The 22,830-nt window shown below is 42.8% G+C and overlaps 1 protein-coding gene across 10 annotated transcripts in view; it reads left to right on the plus strand.

The window, feature by feature from the left end:
• Window positions 1-22,830, plus strand: part of SRGAP2 (SLIT-ROBO Rho GTPase activating protein 2) — a 235,075-nt gene that overhangs the window by 138,396 nt on the left and 73,849 nt on the right. For all 10 annotated transcript variants that reach the window (XM_043569300.1, XM_043569294.1, XM_043569296.1 and 7 more), the window contains exon 5: window positions 17,323-17,385. In XM_043569300.1, the coding sequence (XP_043425235.1) occupies window positions 17,323-17,385 (63 nt within the window). The remainder of the gene's footprint in view (window positions 1-17,322; window positions 17,386-22,830) is intronic.

The following is a 22,830-nucleotide window of genomic DNA, read 5'->3' on the forward strand; positions in this document are numbered from 1 at the left end:
GACACCACAGCAAAGGAAAAGACCATGAGACTGGGGATCAGGTAACTTGGGTGAGGACCCAGGGCTCCAGATGGCTTCTTTGTTTGTTTTTCTTACTGCTTTAATTCTCCACCACAATTTTGAGATTCTCTGGATATTGGCTGTGGTCTAGAGAAGCAAATCTGAATTAAAATCTCGTTCCTAGATAAGACAGAGTTTTCCGATTTTGCAAAATTATGGGTGAATGGAAGAGAGACTGGAGAAAAGGAGCAGGCATAATTGTGACAAAGCTCTCTTTTCTAGTTCTGCATTCTAGAAACAGTGCTGATGAATACATTCTTTTTTTTCTTTTGCTTTCCTTTTTTTTTTTCCTTTTGCTTCTGAATGTCTGTGTACTTGCCTAAGAAAACATTTCTCAACCTCTTCAGAATATTTAGAGTTAAATAAAAATTATAGGAGTATATCACAAACTTAGTGCACTCTTTATGCGTTGGGTTTACACAAAAAGTTAACATGCTCTGGCTTGGAGACCCTGACCCCATCTCCTCAACCTGCTGGCTTCAGCCCTACATATTTTGCTCCAAAGCTCTAATGCCACAAAGAATGCGGAACTGACGAGTCCACTCCATCTACAAGCTAGGACATCTTGATTAAATTAGTGTGTGTGGTGGCGGGGGGGTGGGGGGGGGCGGGTGCTGTGGAGAGAAAGGCACAGTGACACAAAGGGCGTTTTGAGGAGCCCCGTAGTGCCTGTGGAGAATGAATGTTCTCGTTAAATATGGCCATGACCTGCAGTTCCACACATGCCAGAGACACAGCTCAATTGTCCCCAGGAGCTGGGGGCTGGGGACGATCAGGGGAGAGGCCAGCCTGCAGCCACACTCTTCATCTCCAATGGAGAGGCAGCCCAGCATGGAAAGGCAGGAAGGCAGGAGCAGGAAGGCCCACTGTCACTTTCTTTTTTCTTCAGCTATGGCAAGTGATTCTTTGATCATGGTTCTTGTTTTTGGATTGGATCAAAAAGTGCCTTCCTCTCCCTTGGGTGTTTGAACCTTCCCTCTGCTTCCCCTTTCTCCACCGGGCACTAAGGGAGCTCCTGAAAGCATCCATTGTCTTAACGCCTCTTTCTACTCCCTTCTTTGGGGCTCCCCAAGAAGATTGGTGCCTGAACTCTGTAGGGCAGTGCCCCCAAGACAGTGCTCACCCTTGTCATTCACCACTATCCTCATCCCATTCATCCTAAAGTCCCAAGACCAAAGTGAGAACAGATGGACCATTGAAGGCTTCCACCCAGGCCACCACATCAGTGGGAGAGTGGTGATCGGTAACCCCTGGCTCAGTTCCATTTGCACCGCGGCCAGGGTGCTTCATGAGACGTGCGTTTGCCATTTGCCCTTTGACCTGCCAGCTATCCAAATACAGCCAAATGGATTTAGAAGCTGGTTAAGTTTTGGACTCACTCCCTATAACCAGAGTATCCTGGAAGCTCATTTTTATAGCTCTACATACATGATTCTCCTTTTAATAGATGGAGTCTCAACCTTTTCAGTAGTATACACCTGAAGATTTCAACATGCTTTTGTACTGTTCCTCTCTTCCTTGCTGTGAAACTTTATGGCCTTTCATTCTCTCGTTTTCACCCAATTAATAATTATTGGGTGTTTACAGCATGCAAGGCCTTGTACAAGATGAGGAGAAGATAGGGGTGCCTGGGTGGCTCAGCGGGTTGGGCGTCTGACTTCGGCTCAGGTCATGATCTCATGGTTCAGTTCGTGGGTTTGGGCCCCACATCGGGCTCTGTGCTGGCAGCTTGGAGCCTGGAGCCTGCTTCGGATTCTGTGTCTCCCTCTCTCTGCCCCTCTGCCTCTTGCGCTCTGTCTCTCTCTCTCAAAAAATAAATAAACATTAAAAAAAATTTTTTTTTAAAGATGAGAAGACAAAATAGCATTGAATAGGAGTTTGTGCGTTCAAATTCTAACTCTTGCATTTAATAGCTGTTCCTTTGGACAAATTGCTTAACCTCTTTAAGCCTGAGCATCCCTGAAATGCAGATAATAATAACACATTGAGTTATTATCAAGATTAAGTACGGTTATGCCTGTAAATGGCTAGTGCACAGTGAGCAGTAGGAAAAGGTAAGCTATAATGACTATTTTTATTAATTACTAGCTACACGATACAGTCCAGATCCTTCAGAAGCTTATGCTATAGTTGAAAGGGGGGGAAGATGTTTGCATAAATAGTTCTAATCAAGACAATGTGGATATGATAAGTGTACCATAAATAATAGATAGACAGTGTTCCACAGATAGTAATTGCTACAGAATGTAGTACAGGCAGTAGAGGAAGAGCTCATATCCAGCTCGGTTGTTCAAGGAAGACCTGTGAACCAATGCAAAAACCTTATTCCTGCATTTGTGATAGATGTCACTGGTCAATCATGGAACTCTTCTTTTTTTCAGTTTCAAAAACTTGAAAAGTATTTAAAATATGTATGTATAACAAGGCAAACAAACACACAAGTAACCACTCACACAAGCAGGTACGGAGATCCTTATCAGCACCTCTGGACTCCTTGCAATACTCCCTACAGTCACAACTCTGTTTCCTCCACTGTCCTAATTTTGTGATAATTACTCCCTTGCTTTTCTTAAATTACATCTTCTAGATATTCATCTCTAAACAGCGTGGTTTAATTTTGCAAGTCTCACCGCTTCTGTTTGCCACGGTTTGCGAGCTCCGCCCACGCTGATGCATCTAGCTCTGCCTTGTTTCTTTTCATTGCTTTAGGGGCCCATTTATTAATTCACCACAATTTACTTATCAGTGTGAATTTTGCTATCAGTGGGCATTTGGGTTGTTTTGAGTGTGGGACTAAAGCAAACTATGCCACTGTGAACATTCTCATCTGTGCGCACTGGCATACACATGGCCAGATTTCCAGGGAATATACCTAGTAGGGGAATTGCGGGGTGAAATCTCCTTTACGATTTCATGCCAAACTGTTTTCCGAAACGATATTAGTCATTTGTACCCCCACCAACAATGTATGAGGAGTTCATTTTTCTACAGCCTTGCCAACATTTAATATGGTCAAATTTTTCATTTTAACTATAGTTTTATTTTTAACTGTTTTAATGTAAGCTATTATCATATTGGCTTTAATGTGCGTTTTCAGATTACTAATGAGTGTGAGGGCCTTTACTTATTTTTACTGAGCATGTAGATATATTCTCTTGTGAAGTACCGATCCTGAATATTAGTTATCTTACTGATTATATGTGTTAAGCACATGTTCTCTTACACTGTGACTTGTCTATTTTTATAAATATTTTCTATTGGTTAGTAAAAGTTCTTAATTTTACTGTGGTTGAACCCATTTTCTTTTATGGTTAGTGCTTTTTCTATCACGTTGAAGAAAGCCTTTCCTACCCTAAGGTCTTGAAGATATTCCATTGTATCATCTTCTAAAAGCCATAGTTTTGTCTTTCATATCATGGTCCAAAGCCATCCCCATAAAACCAGTTTTTATATATAGTGTGATGTAGGGCACAGTTTAGTTAAAAATAATAGATAGGGGTGCCTGGGTAGTTCAGTCGGTTAAGCGTCTGACTCTTGATTTGGGATCAGGTTATGATCTCACTGTGAGTTCAAGCCCCTCATTGGGCTCTATGATGGCAGAGTGGAGCCTGCTTGGGATTCTTCTTTCCCTCTCTCTCTCTCTCTCTCTCTCTCTGCCCCTCCCCCCTCTCAAAATAAATAAACTTAAAAAAATAGATATGCAATTTCCATATCATCATTGATTGAAAATTTTATCCCTCCCCCCTGCAACCACACACACTCACTTTTCAAAAATATATATATTGAAGATTTACCCCGTATCAGACAGTCCTAAATGCTTCCTATGCAGAAAGTAGAGAGGTGACATTTGAGCTGGGTTTTTAGTGAATGAAAATGATCATAATTAGAGATGGAAAAGGAGGCATTTGTGAGTGTGGGGAGAGCAGGGTGGAAGAACCTTCCACATGGAAGGAACTACTTCAAGACAAAAGAGAGCCCAGGAATGAGTGAGGCTTCTTCAGAAGGTGGTGAGTGTAACAGTTTGGCTAAATCAGAGTATTTATGAAGAGAGTAGCTGAAACAAAGCTGAAAAGAGCCCTGGATGCCCAACCAAGAAGTTTGAACTTCATTCTGAGAACATTTGGGAACCATGGAAGGTTGATTCATAGGCAAATGATGTAATAGAGCAGCTCTTCAGAAAGACTGGGCCTCTAATCCAGGGGCAGGGGAATAAGGGCCTGCGATGTGGTAGCAATGCCAGGAGTGTTGAAAAGGAGACAGTTGTCAGACGTATCATGAAGGAAAAGTCATCAACTTATGGCCACTTGTTGGAGAGAAAATTAGAAGTTAGGGATTACTTCTTTCTGTTTTTATGCTGATTTCACAAGGGAAAGGCCAGTGTGGTGCTAAGGAATTTGGGATAGCTAGTGAAGCTGACATTTTCACATATGTCCCAGGAACTAGATGCCCAAACCTTCCTCAGACCCCCAAATGGCCCATTATATGTGCTCATTTTTAGAACTTAGTGTGGGGTTTCTCCATTTTGTGGACTCTGGGTTACCAGAGAATGCCTGAGATTTGAATCTGGATTCTCAACCACTACAACTAATTTCATAGATCCCCTTTATGTTAGGTAGATTCAGCCCCCTGCTGCCCTTTGATGGAGTGTGGTTTTTGAAAAGCCCCTAAGGAAGTAATGAGGAACCATATTGAAAACCTCAGGCTTGCTTCTCTTTTGTTTTACCAGAATATTTTGGTTACCGTGTCTTGGGAAATGAATAACTTTAAGACATAAATATGATAATCCTTCTCTTTTACCAATATCAATTCATTCTTTCAAACAAAACATATTTTAGTACTTATTAGGTATCCAACATTGCACTGGACCTGGGGAGGGTAACATTTAAACATAACATAATCTCTATCGTCAAAATTCAGACTTTGGGTTGAACTTCTAGAAATGGCAGCTTAGGTAATTCAGACCAACCTTCTGCTCCTTTGGAGCCGTTTATCCCCAGGAGGCATCTGCTATTCTAGAAAAGATCACTGAGAGCTAAGAAGCCAAGCAGAGCTTTTAATAGCCTTGTAGGGCTAACAGGACAAAAACTGGAATGTAGGACCAAGGATGGGAGGCGGGGGGATTGGGAGGCTGGTAGACTTCTTCAAGCTTTTAGACCCCACAGGGATGCAGTTTAGAAGTGAGGGTGAACCAGAAATAGACTTCAGGGGTCTCACAGGGACTGAAGCCTAGCTTCAAATTATCTTAATCTCTAATTGGATTAAGGTGATCTAGGATAGTAGTAGCTAGAAGCAAATTTAAGTCCTCTCTAGAGGAAGATACTATCACCCTAAGCCCAATAGTTCTCACTCACCATTTTGTATATATACAGTGCTTATAAGAAAAACAACATACCCACAGGAGATCCTTGTAATGGTTATCAGACAAACTTTAAATTATTATGTTTAATACATTTATGAAATCAAGTGACAAAAATTGGAAATTATAAAAAAGAAACAACTTAAAATGGATCAAAGATGTAAATGTAAGAACTTAAACTTTTAGAAGAAAACAGGTATAAATCTTTCATCTTGGATTAGGTAACATTGCTTAGATAAGACACCAAAGCAGAAAATAGGCATAAATCTTTGTGACCTTAAGGGGTTAGGTAACTTATCTTAGACATGACACCAAACACAAGCAATAAAAGAAAAAAATACATAAATTGAACTTCATCAAAATTATAAACTTCTGTGTCTCAAAAGATACTATCAAAAAATTAAAAAAGACTACCTGTATAATAAGAATCAAAATACTTTTAAACCATCTATCTGATAAGGGTCTAGTATTCAGAATATATGAAAAACACTTACAACCCAACAACAGAAAGACCAACAACCTAATTTTGCAAAAGGCAAAGGGCTTGCGTAGTCATTTCTCCGAAGAAGGTGTACAAATGGCCAACAAGCACATGAAAAGATGCTCAACACTGTTAGTCCTTAGGGAACTGCAAATCAAAACCACAATGAAATACCACTTCATACTCACTGGGATGGCTATAATTAAAGAAAAGTAAGAAAAGAACAAGTGTTGGCAAGAATATAGAGATATTGGAACCCTCAGATATTGCTGGGGGGATTGTAAAATGGTGCAGATGCTATGGAAAACAATTTGGCAGTTCCCCACAAATGTAAACAAGACTTACGCAAAAACTTAAGCATGGAGTTACCCTATGACCCAGCAATTCCATTTGCCTACATAGATACCTGAGAGAATTGAAAATAGGCCAACACAAAACCTTGTACATGAATGTCCATAGTGGCATGATGTGTAATAACCCCAAAATGGAAACAGTCCAGATATTCATCAGATGATTAATGGACTTAAAAAAGTGTGGCATATCCATACAATGGAATATTTCTCAGCCACAAAAAAGGAAGTAAGTACTGATGCAACATGGATGGACCTTGAAAACAATATGCTACGTGAAAGAAGCCAGCCACATGTTCTGTGTTTCCATTGATAGGAAATACCCAAAATGGGAAAAACCCATAGAGACAGAAGGTAGATTCATGGTTACCAGCAGCTGGGGGTGGGGGTGGAGGGGTGGGAGTGAGTACTAAACAGTTATGAGATTTCTTTGTAGGGTGATGAAAGGTTCTGGGATTAGATAGTGGTGATTATTGCACAACCTTATGGATCTACTAAAACCCACTGAATTGTACACTTTCAAATGGTGAATTGTAGTGTGTGAATTTTATTTTTATTAAAAAAAGGAGGACTCAGACAGATTTTAGCACTGAAAAAAATAAAGTAACTAAAAGAAAGAGCTCAATGCATGGATTACACAGATTAGACAAAGCTGAATAAAGAATTAGTGAACTGAAAGACATGTTGGAAAAAATGTATCTACTGAAGTTTAGAGAGGTAAAAGGATGGAAAATGCGAAAAAGAGCATAGGAGGCCTGTGGGACATGGTGAGTGGGCCTAACATGCATACACGTGAAGTTCCAGAAGGAAGAGAACAAAGAGAATGGGTAGAAACAATATTTGAAGAGATAGTGACTGTGAATTGTCCCAAACTAGAGAAGGACTTCAAGTTGCGGGTTGAAGAAGCATTATGAGCCCCATGTAGGAGAATCACAAAGAAAATTAAAGTGGAGGCGCATCCTGGTAAAATTGCTGAGAACCATGACAGAGACCATCTAAATCTTTAACACAGCTCGAGAGGGGAGAAGGCACACTACCTCCGAGGGAGCAACAGCAAGGTTGACAGGTGACTGCTCAGCAGCAATAGTAGAAGACAGGGGACAATGGAATGAAAAGCTGAAAGAACTGTCTTCCAAAAGTGAAAGTGAACTAGACATTTTCAGGCAAGTAAAAACTTGGAGAATTTATCACCAGCAGCCCTGGACTAAAAGGAATACTCAACGGTATTTTTTTTTTTTAATGTTTATTTTTGAGAGAAAGAGAGACAGAGCATGAGCAGGGGAGGGGCAGAGAGAGAGGGGACACAGAATCCAAAGCAGGCTCTGGGCTCTGAGCTGTCAGCACAGAGCCTGATGCGGGCCTTGAACCCATGAACCGTGAGATCATGACCTGAGCTGAAGTCCAGTGTTATTCTTTATGCAGGTGCCCCTAAATGTTATTCTTTATGCGGAAAGAAAATGATCCCAGATAGAAGCCTTGAGATGCAGGAAAAGAAATATTGTACATCTAAATGAATATTGACTGTTAAAAAAATAATAATTTCAGGTGAGGTGATAAGCAGATATAAAATTAGTGTAAATGGCAGCAATAGAATCTATCTGTAGGTGCGGGTGGGGAAATAGGTTTAATAATATTGTGCAAAAAGCAGTAAGAGTATTGATTTATATTAGACTTTGACAAGTCACGGATATGTATATTGTAATTTAGGGTTACCACTATAGAAATAGCACCGCTACCAATCTAAGAGAAGATTCAGTTAGTAAGAAATGGCCCCAAAGAAGGTAAGAACGATTCTGGTAAAGGCAAAACTGTTGGGATCTAGAACAACAGCAATGGCTTCCAGGGGTTAGGGATGCAGGGACTTTGACTATGAAGGGACAGCATGAGAGATTGTTTTTGATGGATGACGGACCTGTTCAGTGTTTTAATTGTGGTGGGTTTCTCAAAACACATAGGATATACCAAAAGGGTGACTTCCACTGAATTTTTAAAAATGGAAAAGAAAAAGAAGATAAAAAATAAGGGAAGGAGGCTCCGGAGATACGTGGAACAAATGGCATATAGCCAGTTGGTGGATTTAAACGCATCAGTTAATTGTAAGGGTAAATTGACTCGTGTAAAATTAAAAGATCGTCAAAGAGATTTTAAGCAAAACTGAATTATATGTTGCTTATAAGAGAAGACACATGCCGTAAGTATATAGAAAAATTTAAAGCAGAATGATGGGAAAAGAGAGCCCTACTAAAATCAGACCAAGTGGATTTTAATTCGGAAAGTATTATTAGAGATAATGGTGACATTGTCACCAGAAAACGGTATATACTTAATAACATAATCTTAAAATATATAAGTCAAAAATGAACAGAATAAAAAGAAGGAACAGATAAATCATCAATCCCAGTGGGAGATTTAGTTCACCTGTCTTGATGAATAATTAACCAATTAGACCAAAATAAATTAAGTAAAGATACAGAGATTTGAAAAAACAGCTAGCAAACTTTGCCTGAGTGACCTATATGGGCACTGTGCCTAACTGCAGACAGATACACATGCTTCTCAAGTGTACCTGGAACATTTTATAAAGTCTGAATCAAAGAGGAAAAATCGAAGCACTTAGGTGAAAAATCAGAGCTGGAGATTGGAAGTTGCCAATTTCAAACTCTGGACATTTTCCTTCTCACAATTCAGTGATTTTTCATCAGGAATGAGGTACTGGTGAGAGGGAAGGTGCCCTCCTCCAAGGGTATAGGGTTTTTTTTTTAACTGTCTGCGGAACATGCCTGATGGGAGTGGCAACGTGGACTGAGTGCTGACAGAGACGAGAGTTTGCACACCACCTCAGTGTCCGAAGAAAGTTGGCCAATCCAGGTCTGCACCCAGCCCCAAGGAAATGCATTCCAACGCTGTGCCAATAGGGAGCTCTACTTAGTCTCCTAGAGTTGATTTAACGTAACCCTCGGGTCCAGCTCTGGCACCTGCAGTGTCGAGAAAATGGTCTCTCCCTTAAATGAACCCCCTGGAGGTTCTTCTCTCTCAACAGTGGGATTCTATGGCATCTCCAAAGTTCTAAAACTACACAGATCCTTCAACGAATTGACTTTGCCTCTGGGTTCCCCTTTCTTAAAGCATTTAATCAGCGATTTTCCCAGTGCCCCAGGCATTTCCTGTACGGGTGCTGCTGACTCTTTTACTTCCTACCAGGCCGCCCTCCTCTCAGTGTTCACGCTGCCAACTTTCAAATGAGCTCTATTAACTCCTGTTCTTCCAACCTTTTCCCAGCCATCTGGGAGCCACACAGGCATTCTTCCCATCCCCCAGCTCCTGGAATTCCTTATTGTGGGAGGGCATATGCTTGCAAGCACCTTATCATTCTGGCTCCCCCCACCCCCAACCGCTGCTTCTTGCCCAGTTCCAAGCCATTGATTGTTTTTTCTCCCGCGTTCATTTTACAGTTGCTGAGAGATTTGTGCTCTCATGTTGCCTGTTTGCCTTTGTGTCTTTTGTCCCCTGTGTCCTGGCCTACCCAGGGCACCACAGTTACCTAGACACCATTTCTATGACTTTAGTGTCCTGCCTGGGAGATCTTCAATATGACCTCAAGAAATGCTTTGGCACTAGAGATCAGAGCCTGAAGACAATTATTACACTTCTGCTAAAATCATTATCCAGAAGAGTTAAAGATGGAAATTTGCCAAGAAAAGGATCACGGTGGTGATTTAAGAAATGAAGCCTCAGACTTAGTTGTCTCTTTCCTTTTAAAGGATGTTGCCTTCAGCTTATTTTCTTAGTACTATAATCGGTCATTGTAAGAGATAGAAACAGCCATAGGGGAACATTCAAGTTGTTACAGGACTGTGTTTTAGTCTGTGCCATCTGAGATCTTGGGAGAGCAGAGGACCTCCAGCCTCTTCCTGGCCCCCAGCCCCATCCCATGACTCTGCCCCAGTCCAGTGGGAGTCAGTCTTATCTGAATTAGGTGTTTCCATGGCAAGAGGTTCTGGTTACTTGCAACAGAGCAGAGCGAGCATCCGTGGAAGGTAGGAACTGAATCCACAGAGTTCACTGTCATGCCAAGGAATGGATTTTCTCCCAGGGCCACTAGCATTACTGTGGTTATTAAGTCTGACTAGTCAGACATTGCAGAACTTCTGGAAAAACCTTAAGGAAATGGCTTTCAGAAACAAGTGCCCTGGAGGAGAAAGCCCCTGGATTTCATTGAACCAGAACTTGGTAATGGGCAGTCTTTGACTTTGCTGACCCAGGCAGTAGGGGGCTCCTACCTCCCGACATTTAATTTATGACCCCAATTGAACGAAGTCCCAGTTGCACAGTTGAGAAGGATTTTTTCTGTTTAATCTTCCTGAAGGGATAAAAAGTAATTCTATCCTCCTTATTTTCCTTCTGTACCACCTCTCTACCCCCCCTACCCCCCTCCCCCAATTTCCTCCTTTTGGCTCAACACCTCTTTGTTCCCTTCTCAGGAAAACTGCATATTTCTCAGAGTCATTGTTACTTTGGTTCTTACTGACACCACGGAGAATAGATTGCGCAGCAGCAGGCATAAGGAAAAGCAAAGATTCTTCTTCCCTGTATGTTGATAGAGCTCTTCCATCTGAGAGATTTAGCTGCATCCCTGCCTGGGGATTAGCTTCCGGGACCTTCCCAGTTCCACACATCATGATCATTAATGTGTTCCGAGGACACATAAGGAGCACAGGGCGGTGGAAAGACCGCTCAAGTCTGTGTTAAGAGGACTGGATTCTAATATAAGAAGAGCTCCCATTTCTTGAGCATCCTAAGTGCTAGGTTCTGTTTGAAGGACTTTACCTGGATTATCTCATTATTACCCTGTTTTGCAGATGTGGAAACTAAGGCATGGGGCAGTTGTAGTTTACCCAAGGTCATGCGATCACGTAGTGGAAGGATTCAAATCCCGCCCCACCCAGAGCCTGCATGTTTCTTCACCCTCTTCCAGTATCGCATGTGGTCCTAGACAGGATACCAAACAGCTGTGTGATCCTGAAAAAGTCATTTCACCCTTTTTGCGCTCAACTGTGAGGGAGCATATGTGGGCAACTTCTGATGTTTCCGCTTTTAATAATCTGCATGAAGAGAAGGCAACTGTATATTTTTTTCTTGTTGTTATGTGAAAGCACAGCGTTTAAGCTAAAACTTGATCTAATTGATTCAACGGCTTGTTACTTCATGTCTCCTATACAGAAAGCAGTGGGCCAGGCACCACGGGAGACAGAGAGGTGCTTCAAAAATTGTAATCTAGTTTTTGTTGTTGTTTAGTCTAAGTAATCCAGATAATTAAACAAGAATCTAATTGAGAAACCAGTTGTGTTAGAAGGCGAATTCGGAGACAGGTATTGAGTCTCAGACTATCAGGTTTCGGACATTTTCTTCTAAGTTATGACTCTCGTCACTGGGAGCGCTTAACCAGACCCGTTCACTTCGAAGTGAAGGAGCCACTGGTGAGATTGGTTTTTACAGGTGCTGACAAGCTCAAGAGATTCTTTGAAAGTGGAATGTGCCCACTTTGGGAGTCACTTATAATGAAGCAATGTCATTATAATCTGAAATATCTATTATCACTTAGAAAGGCAAATTCAAAGAAAAGGGATATGCTGTATAATAGCTAGATTTTTTTTTTTTTTTTTTTTTTTTGAAGTCGGATTTCTGTTCTGGCACGCTAGATTCATCATCTAGCTTGCTCTGGGGTTAGGTTGAAGTGCGGAAACCTCTTTGCTGAGATAGAAAAAAAATACTGATCTTGAATAGAAAACTGGCTTAAGAAATTCCATTTCTAATAATGCCTTTGAGACTGCAAGAATTGTGTTCTGATAGTTATGGTAATCTGACATCAGATTAATGTCCATCTTTCTCAGTGGATTGTAAATTTTAAACTGTTTCGTATACTGCCGTATTCCCAGTCAAACCACAAGTGCTTGACACATAATAGGCCTTCTATAAATATTTTGCCAACAGACTCTTTATTGCTCACTCCTTGAAATCCAGCATTTCCCCCTCGCCAAGATCTAGGGATTGAACTTGCTTCCCGACATCCGATCAGCCACCTTGAGAGGGCGAGTCATTTAGTGCTTGTCTTGGTTGGTGGGCTCCAGTCCCTGACCCACTATTTTCTTTATTAATTCTACAATTACAGCGTACCCAGTCGTTTTAAACCTGTGTATAATGATTCATTAATGAGTTGTAAACTGCACTTAGTGAGTTATGACTAACGTAAAAAAAAAAAAAAACAGGAGAGAAAAGAGTAGGCATGAGCAGAGTGCACTGCGCATAATAAGTACTTTTATTGTAGACACACCATGATGTACTGGATTGCAACTTTAAAAATGTGCATTTTGAAATCCCGGTCTACCCTGTCTTTAGAAGGCAAAAGCACTTTAAGTGTCCCTCTTATGCCAGCTCCCAGCCTACCTCTCTGTAAAAGTTCTGCAATTCAATATATTTTGTATTTTATACTACCTTGGGCTCCCCAGAGTATTAAGTCGTAACTGGAGCACAGCCTTCCTGGAGCCCTCGCGTGGTATCTTAATGAGCGCATGCCGAGTACAAAGAGTCCCTCTGCATATACACAAGTGTTGCGGCCGGGGGAGAAATATAGAAATCATTTCTGAGCTCTCACCTCCGGGATCACCACCCTCCCTCGCCCACAACTTCACACGGCACCACTTGTTTAGATGGGCTGAGGCGGGAAGGGGAAAGGCCGGCCAGTGTCCACCGTCCCCTGCCACCGGACCCACTGCCCAACACCCACTCCTCTTACCCCTGTCCTCCCCACCAATAGCATTTCAGGTGAAGCTCCAGCCCATGAAGCTTGGCCTCTTTGAAGTGCCGAACGAGTGCCCCTGAAACTGTCGCTGTGCCTCTGGTGGCACTCCTCCTGCTGCCAGAGCTTTGTATAGGGTTCATGTCCCTTTCCTCTGAAACCTGTGAATGTAAATTCAGTTTTAAACTGGATCTTTTAACGGTTGGCCTCAGAAATATCTTTGGGGGTGGGGGTGCCAGCACTGGTGAAGGGAGATACGTGCCCTTGAAAATTGGATTCTTTTCTGGAAAACTGCTGACACGGGCTAATCGGCAGAGAGCTAAATGACCCTACTGTTTCTACCTGCTGACAGGCTAAGCCTTGGGATGGGGCCGAAATTAGCTCTCACCACATGGCAGAGGCATGCCTTCCTCTTTTTTTCTTTCATACAAACGGGGTGATTTTGTGCCTGTCAAATAATACGGCTTTGTGGTGTAGATGTAGTGTAGATGGAATAGGCCACGAACAATGGCCCGCCCACCCCACTATTTTGCTAAGCAAAACAGCTACAGACAAGGTAAGAGGTAATCTCCCGGGATGAGGACCAGTTTGAAAGCCCTTTCATACTGTGCATTCTTTGGGAAATGCTAATAGACAAAGCCATCCAAGCTCAGGAGATGTATCCATCCAAAGAAGAGTGACCAGCCTTAGCGTCAGGCAGCCCAAGACCGAGTAGCCTCTTTCTTGTTCCTTTGCATTTCTGCCGCTGTCCCCTTTCTTTGAGTGAGGTGGCTTTGGAAGATTCCAGTCTGGGGGAAATGCGGCTGTGCGTTTCGTTTGTGTCATCCGGTGCTGTTCTCTGTTGGAAAAGGAGGATTCCCTGCCCACTTTGTAAATGCACAGCTGGCAAGAGCTGTAGCAATCTCACTGCCTTCCGGATCAGCTCCACCCCAGCAGCAGGCAGAGTGGGGGCCCCGGGAAACACGCTCTGGCTGGCGCAGTTGTGGTGAGTTTCAAAATAAAAGATCCCCGCCTAAGACACCATTGCACTTCCTATTCCATGGAACCCGCATTGTTAACTGTGCCACATCTCTATTCTAAATTTAGGCATCTTATTTTTTTTCCAGGCAAAGATTACTATGCAAACATTTAAGAGAAAAACTTTGCCCAAAGTAATTTTTCCCCTCGACTTCTATTTGGTTTCCTGCAATGTTTAGATGACTCATTCTCTTCCAAGAAATTTTAAAGAAAAGAGATGCAGGCTGTGTGATAGGGCACAAAGACTGCTCTGTAAAGTCTCTTTTTCTTCCCTGCCTAGAAACCCGTTGCATGTTTTTAGGAGGGAACGGAAGAGCCCTGCAGACTTCATTCTCATCAGGTTTTGTTGTTCCCAGGATTAAATGTCCCTTTTGTCTTTGGGTGGGGCCCCCTTGTAGCTTCCCAGCTACAACCCTTCCACAGTGGCCGGCCAGCACGGAAGCGCTTCCTGGCACGCTGGGGCCACGCTGTCCCCACGCTGTCCCCAGAGGCACACAGTGAAGGTTTCCGAAACAGAGAATGGGTGGCCTTTGAGCGTCCGAGAGAGGAGAGGGAAGCACTGGCTAGTTCCTGACTCTCTACTTGTGTCAGAAATGTTCCTGATTGCCAGGGGCTCTCTTGGACACTTTGACTGGGCTAGCTTCACGTGTGTTCCCAGCCCAGCCCTCAGCCACAGGGAGCCGTAAGTCAGAATCCGCTTCGGCAGCCTGTTCAAATAAACAGGGATAATAGTTGAGTCGGTCCTTTTCCAACTAATCGGTACACGAAAGGAAACATCTGCCTGGGCTTAATTGCTTTTTTATTGGTTATGCTTTTTTCCCCTCCTCCCTTCCCCTCCCCCCCTCCTCCTGAGGCTAAGTTATTTAAGTCATGGGTGAGCAACAGGGTAGAGGAATGGGAGCTTTCTCCAGGAACCTCTACCATTTAAACACAAGGAGGCAGTAAGGGAGGATGGGTGGCTGACAAGGGAGTTGGCTTGGAGGCCAGAGGGCAGGGTGTTTGGAAGTGATACTCGTGGTCACTTCCTGGCCTTGTTGCTGACTCTGGGGCTGGTTGGTGAGTCATTTTGCCTCACTTCACCTCCTTGGATCTCTGCTGCTTCAGCGGAGCTCAGCTCCCTTCATGATGGGAAGGAGAGGCTGGTATGTGAGATTCTAGATGAAAGGCATTTCCTTTTGTGGCTTCTTCCAGTGGTTGAGGGCATTGAATGAGAGACATTTGGGAATGGTAAATTTAAGACTGGCAAGATACGCTCAAAGCCATCCATTTTGTAGAGCGTCTCAGTCCCGAAGGGGAACTCGCTCACCATCTCCTACTGGGCGGAATGAAGCCAACCAGCCATACCCTGAAGTGGGCAATGGTTGAATCTAACGTGGGCTCAAGAAGCCAGGCAAAAGATCGTGAAGAATCATAGAATGGCAGAGGTTAGGAAGGGCCTTAGGATGTGTTAGCCTTTCATTTTATGGAAAGGAAAAGAGAGGCCCAGAGAGAGATTAATCGTGTTGTTCATAGTTATCTTCTTGATGGTGGAGGAGCCAGGAATCGGAGAATCTTGTGATTGCTCATTCAGGGCTCCTTCCGCCCATTTCCACACAGCCAGGTGTAATGAGTCCGGTGTAGCCACAACAAAGGTCACACATGTTATATTCCATAATTAATTCCTTCGTAGAAAATGGCAAAGCATTAAAGAGAAATGAAAGTGGCTCATTACAATCAAAAGGACTACCAATCACAACAGGACATCATGTCAACCTGTCAAGAGGAAAAAAGGGAAGCAACATGCGCATGTGCTTCTGGTGCATCAATGAGTAGTCTTCGACTCAGCAATGTTACTTCTAGGAGAAAATAATGAAAGGTGTGTGCAAAGCTTATGCACAAAGTAACTGAATACAGTGTGTTTTATCATAAAAATTTATAAGCAAAGTAAATGTCCAAGAATAGGAGCTACGTCAATATAATCTTTTATAATTTTCTGGAAGAATAACACGTAGGGAACTATTTCTAACATTTATTGAAGTGAATAAGTTAAGTTCCAGTGTGTATAATGCAACCCCCATTTCATGAAAATCATACCAAAAAGATTTGAAAAATAAAGTCTAGAGGGGTGATTTCTCAGTGGTAGGAATTAAGTTACTTTTTCTTTTTTGATGTTTTCCACAGTTTTCTTTTGTGTGTGTGTATTTTTGTTTTTTCAGTGTTCTTACTAATTACAATACATATACTCCTTTTGTAATCAGGAAAAAATGGTTTTATAATCATACATCTTGAAAAAGCAAGATCATAAAGGACTATGTTTCTGACATGCAAGAACTCTTCCTTTCTTTGCCCGGGAGCTGAGCGGTGCCATGCGTAGTATTCTTCCTTTTGTTAGAAGGTCACTGTTGGTATCTGATTTGTAGGAAAGAAATAGAGCTGGCAGAAGATAAAATGAGGGCTTCCCCTCATGACCCAGTGATGCCAATCAGTGTTTTAGCCCCTGCTCCCTTGGGCTCGGCAAAAAAAAACCCAAAAACAAAACCAAAAAAAAACCCACTCAGTATAGAAGGCGTGGCTCTTTTTTCCTTCCTGCTTCTTCATTCTTCTTTATTTCTGCTATTCCATCTGGGTGGTGAGGTGCCAGCCCTCAATGGCAGCAGCAAAGAACCCAAGAGCCACTGCCACTTAGGATTGGCCAGTTGGAGACCCCTTAACATCCATTATCAGGATTGAGGAGCGTTAGCTAATCTGCACACCAGAGTCATTATTGGGGTACTACTGCCCTGGGGGGTTGGGGTAGAAGTAAATCAAATGAGACGAATAACCCCTTCCTGCTTGGAGGTCTTTAGTCAGGTACTTTGAAGTCCTTGGATGTTTATATGCTTCTTTCTCTCTCATCCTATTTCATATCTGACTTGCATCCAGGAAGTCTTGATTCTCAGGAAGGCTCGACTGCAAGTCTCAGAGAAACAATAGTTGCTAGTTAGGAGGTGGCTTTTAGGCCTGCTCTTTGGAGACCAATCGAAAAATCAAAGCCTCTACCCACTTGGCCTCCACATGATTGCCTTAGCTAGGCTATAGAAGGGGCGCATTTCATTTTATTAAAACTCTTTGAGTAATCTGACCGTAATTGGGTCTGATCGGAGTGGTTATCTGATTTGCTGGATTAAATAATGGGCCTTAATTGAGTCTGTGTTAGTTGTAGAGCCAGTGTTGCTCTTGCCTTTGTCGCCCCCTCCTCCCTCCTTCTATTTCCCTATTAACCTTCATTTCTCTTTCCTTCCAGAGTAAAGAAGTCGGCCAGCAACTCCAAGATGATTTGATGAAGGTCCTGAATGAGCTCTACTCGGTAAATCATATGGGTGCCTGGCTCTTTAACAAGCAGAGGGAAGCAGCATTTGGCAGCTTGTGGCCATAGTCACATCAGCAACAGAACTGAGCTGAGGTCGAGGGCAGTGCATGGTCCCCATTGGGGGTGACTCCACCCATTTCTTTCTTCACACTCTTACTTTCAAATCTGAGTGAGCCAAAACAACACTCTCAGAATAAGATCCCTCCTTGGCTGCGCGAACTAACTCTGCCTTCGTGGGGGCATCATCGCCAGAGACCAGCCAAGGCCTCTCATCAGTACAACTGACTCCCATTAGCAGCAAACCAGGGACCCCAAACCTAATGGCAAAGAACATAGTGTGCATCGTACCATTAATATGTGTCTGTTGGAAAGGACTTGATGTGCAAGGTTTTGCATCAGTTCTTGCATTGATCTATGGGTTTGAGACAAGAGCGGGTGCTCTAGAGGGAAGCACAGAGGCTTAAATGCCCCCAATCTAAGGGGCCGATTCAGGCAGAGAGAGATTTGCACCGACTCCCCGGGGTTTTATAAAGCCCAAACCTCAGTGAAGAGGCAGGCTTCAGGTTTGGAGAAGAAAATACAATCTGTTTTGAAATGACTGGCACTTTAGGCACATGATGCCTGTGGCTGATGCGTTTCTTCAGGCACTGGAAGGTGGTGGTGGTGGTGGTTTTCTCCCTAGCCGTGTTTAGTTAAATATAATTAGAACACATATGCACACCAAGGAAATTCCTGTTGCTGTACAAGGAATATATTGATTATACAGCTAAAGCCTTTCAGGACCCCCTTCTTCAGCTGGCCTGTGCCCGGCCTTTGCTGTCAGTCTCTGGGGTTGCCCCCCGATCCTGTTGTGAAGGTGAAATTGATTTCCTGTGTTTTCTTGCTTATTCACTGCATTTTCTTTTCTTTCTTTCTTTCTTTCTTTCTTTCTTTCTTTCTTTCTTTCTTTCTTTCTTTCTTTTCTTTCTTTCTTTCTTTCTTTCTTTCTTTCTTTCTTTCTTTCTTTCTTTTCCTTCCTTCCTTTTTTCTTTTTCTCTTTCTTTTCTTTCTTTCTTTCTTTCTTTCTTTCTTTCTTTCTTTCTTTCTTTCTCACAGGAAGACAGGCAGTGGTGACATGCATCACAGGCATTTGGGATCAGAGAATTCCATGTTCTTGATCCAAAAGCCTAGGTGTGGCCATTTTGTCATGGCAACTATTGAACAAGTAAATAGGGTAGAGTAGTCATCAGACTGGTCTCCAGTGACGCTCAGTTTGTTTGGAATTCTGCTGTGTGACTCTTCTGCTCTGAAGGAGAGCAGATAGATGGTACTCTTTGGTTCAACTCCCAAGTTTTCATTTCTTTCAAGTGCAGTTAAAGCTCTTTATAAAAACAGAAGCGTGTTGATGTGAACCATTTACAGACTAGATGTGTTTTCCTGAACCTGTTGTCTTTGTAATGCTTTACTTCTGCTCTTTATTTTTAGAGCATCTTCTAGGCACCCTATTACTCCCATATCCTGGCAAAGAATTCACTAAGATAAAAATTTGACACATTCAGTCATTATATGAATCTTTTTATTTTTTTGCAAGTATCTTGGGCCTCTGCTCTTTATTCTTTCTGGGGAGGCGCAGGATGAATAAGCAACAAACCCCAAACTAGTTCAAACCCAGTTTGCTGCTTCTGCAGTGGGACTTGGGGTAGCAGTGAAAGAACAGTGTCTGAGGATCCATTGGCTTTGCTCAAGTCCAAGATCTCCTAATATGCTATGATTTTTAAAAAATAAATAAGGAAGGGGCACCTGGGTGGCTCAGTTGGTTGAGCATCCGACGTCAACTCAGGCCATGATCTCACGGTTTGTGAGTTCTAGCCCCATGTCGGGCTCTGTGCTGACAGCTCGGAGCCTGGAGCCTGCCTCGGATTCTGTGTCTCCCTCTCCCCCCCCCCCCCAACCCGCCCCTGTCTCTGTCTATCTCTCAGAAATAAACATTTAAAATAATAAATAAATAAATAAATAAATAAATAAATAAATAAATAAGGGAAAGGGCATAATTCATGCAGGAATGAGGAAGAAAACCAGGGAACTTGCCGCTCTGGTTTGAGGGGGCTGAACTGGCAACTTGGACTGTGGTCTTCAGGCAGTCCAGCATTGGCCAGTGCTTTCCTGCTCCACGCAGAGCTTAAAATCTTCCTGCTGGCATGCAAACTGAGAATTGGCTGGGCATGGAGTCTGTTGCCATGAGATGAATTGGTATACACTCTTTTTATTTTTATTTTATTTTTTATTGAAGCATAGTTGATACACAATGTTATGTTGGTTTCAGGCATACAACATAGTGATTCAACAAATCTACACGTTATGCTGTGCTCACAAGTATGGCTACCATCTGTCACCATACAACACTATTATAATACCATTGATTGTATTCCCTATGCTGTACCTTTTATCCCTGGGTACACACTCTTTTAATTTGTCAATTTGTCCAAGGCCAAAATTAAAGTTTGTTCTTTTCCTCTAGCAGTGAGAAGGGAAGAAAGAGTAGAGAACACTGGAAAGTTCCAGGGAAACCAGAAGGGTCTAGTATAGTTATTTGCAAGCATGGTAATTTTTTTCTCTAAGGGGACATCTGGAAATGTCTATAGACATTTTTGGTTGTCACAACTGGGGTAGGGGTGTGCTAGAGTTCATGATGCAACTAAAATCCTATAATGCATGGGGTAGCCCCCTGCAACAAAGAATTATCTTGCCTAATATGTCAATAGTACCAAGATTGAAAAACCTTCATCTAGTGACTAGAATCTTCTGAAGTAGGCAACCCAGATTCTACCTGATCTGCCACTAGTTATATGATCCTGGGGGATGTCCCAACCTCTATGACCCAGCTTTCCACATACTTCATATACTGAGATCTCCAGTCATACTTCCAAAAATATTAGGCAGTAGTTAAGGGTCAAATAAGTTTGCGGATTCTATAGGCCATTAGCAAGTTCAGAGAACAGAATTATGAGTTTCTTCCTCTGTGGGGTGAGATAAGTGTAGGACTGGCCCCAGTCAGGCACCATGGCATTAGGGTGACTGACTATCCCAGTTTTCCTAGGAATGAAGGGTTTCAGGGGCATGAAACTTTGAGTGCTAAACCTAGGGAAGTCCTTGGTAAGCCAGGATGATTGGTCACCCTGCATGGGACGATGGTTTCATCAAGTAGTTACATGGCACTATTATATGCTGGCTTTGGGAAGCTACTTGCTGAATGTTCTCTATCCTCTCTCTGTCAGAGGAGTTAAGAGGAGAACAAAGGAGATCTTATAAGGAGGTTTCCCCTTATTTGCTTTTTGGGAAGGCAGGAAAGGGCCTCTTGTTTCAATGACCCTGTGGGCAATAGAAGTTATTTGTGGGCATGGAATAAAGGAAACCAGGGATATAAGGAACCCACCATATTCAGTACTCTCCTTAGCTTGCATCTCCCCTATTGCCCAAAATATTTCTTTTTAGGAGACTGATTACCCAAGGGTTTATAATTTAAGTACTTTTTAACCTTGATGATCCAAGGGGCAGGGCCTGAGTGTTCCCAAATAAATATGCCTTTGGGCAAGAGGCCCAGACTCACACCATAAGTGGCCAGCTGCCCCTCTGTACTTCCTCTTTTCTGCCTGAAGGACCTTTGATTTCCCTGACATGGCATTCTGTGCCAGGGGTTGCTTCCCACAGCTGCCATTCAGAGAGCAACCCTAGTGAGTATTCTCTTCCATGTATTTTTTCCTCAATAATGAGTTGGCTAGTTTATAGGCTGTGGCATAAGTGGTTTTCATTTTCAGACCGGTGATCCAGGAATGCCTTTGAATTTGGGGCACACAGCTTCCCAAAGAACTCTGGAATTCTCTGCCTTGGTTGTATCTGGAAAAGCTCAGCAAGTGCCCACAGGAAGGAGGCTATGTGGGGGCACTGAAGCCACATGGATAGGCTAAGTAGGAAGAGTCAAGTAAGCCCTAGAACTGAGAAAGCAAGAAGAGGTGTTGGGACACAGGGGCTGTTGTTACCCCAGACGTTTTATGCTTCTGTGCTCCCCCTGAATATATGACTCCTTGATTTGGTGCTGGAGCTGTCTGCTGGCAGAACCACTGCAGACTGGTATTTAGCACCTGCTCCCTTGAAACCATGTCTGTTACTAGTCCCCCAACTCTGCTTGACTGTTTGTATCCAGCAGTAGGCACTAGGGATACAAAGACAAATAAGAGATATCCCTGAACTCAAGGCATTTAGTTTTAATAGAAGGGAGAAAAGTAAAGCAGCAAGTACAATATGAGGTGATAACTTTTACATGTCTTTCCAGAGGAAGGGCACGAAGTCCGGCTCCTTAGAAAGGTATTTGAATTGAATCTTAATTGCCAAGAGCTCTTTATTGTTCTCTAAATGTTCCTTTTTTGCTGCATTCTGTTCTTGTTTCATGATACAATGTCTTTTAATTTTTCATTGCTCTCTCTAGGGATATAATTGGTTATTTTTGAAACTTTTTCCCTTCTGTATACTTTCTGTTCCCTCTAAATTGTTTGTTTTGGTCTTGGCCTTTCATATTAGATGTTTTCCTTAAATGTTTGGTAAGTTTTAGCTGCCTTCGTATTTTAAAGTGAGGCAGTGTTGGGGCACCTGGGTGGCTCAGTTGGTTGAGCGTCCGAGTGTTGATTTTGGCTCAGGTCCTGATCATAGGGTCATGGGATCGAGCCCCACATTGGGCTCCACACTGAGCATGGAGTCTGCTTGGGATTCTCTCCTCTCTCTCTCTCTCTCTCTCTCTCTCTGCCCTACTCCCCCATTCTCATGCATTCTCTCTCTCTCTCTCTCTCTCTCTCTCTCTCTCTCTCTCTAAAATTAAATAAAAATTTAAAGAAAAAGCGAGCCATTGAAAAGCTGGTTGGAACTTCTGGTTAACTAAACTTAACCTTTCCTCCCAACTAATCCAACTCTCGTCCTATTCAGAGGAAGACACTGGTGCCTAGTGGCTAGGAATGTGGACTTTGTGATCTGACTGAGGTGTGTCCTTGGGGAAGCCCTGATAATCAGTATTACTAGGTCTTTTATCTTGGATGGTCAGATTCCCTAGACAAGGCTTTTCTGACCTCCTGCCTATGTCTGAGGTCTGAGTTATGAAGAGGCTGAGGCCATTATAATATTCAGTATAGAATTTTCAGTGATCCTCCTGTTTTAAGTTCAGTACCCCTATCCTCAGCTGAGCCCAGTGTTCCCAATCCATAGATTCCCTCTAAAAATAAGCCTCTAGTCCTTCACTGTGGAGGGGGAGGAGTTGAGATCTGATAGTCCAGTGATTCTTGGGCTTCCAGCAGTTTCTCTTGTTTTAGCTTCACCTTCATCCCACTGCCACCAGTTCCCCTTAGAGCTTCTGTGATATAAGTCTGGTTGCTTCTTGGTTCTGCCTACTTTTGGTTTAAGGTTTGGTAGATATTTACT

Source organism: Prionailurus bengalensis, chromosome E4, assembly GCF_016509475.1.
Source record: "Prionailurus bengalensis isolate Pbe53 chromosome E4, Fcat_Pben_1.1_paternal_pri, whole genome shotgun sequence".
In the NCBI taxonomy this organism is placed as follows: domain Eukaryota; kingdom Metazoa; phylum Chordata; class Mammalia; order Carnivora; family Felidae; genus Prionailurus; species Prionailurus bengalensis.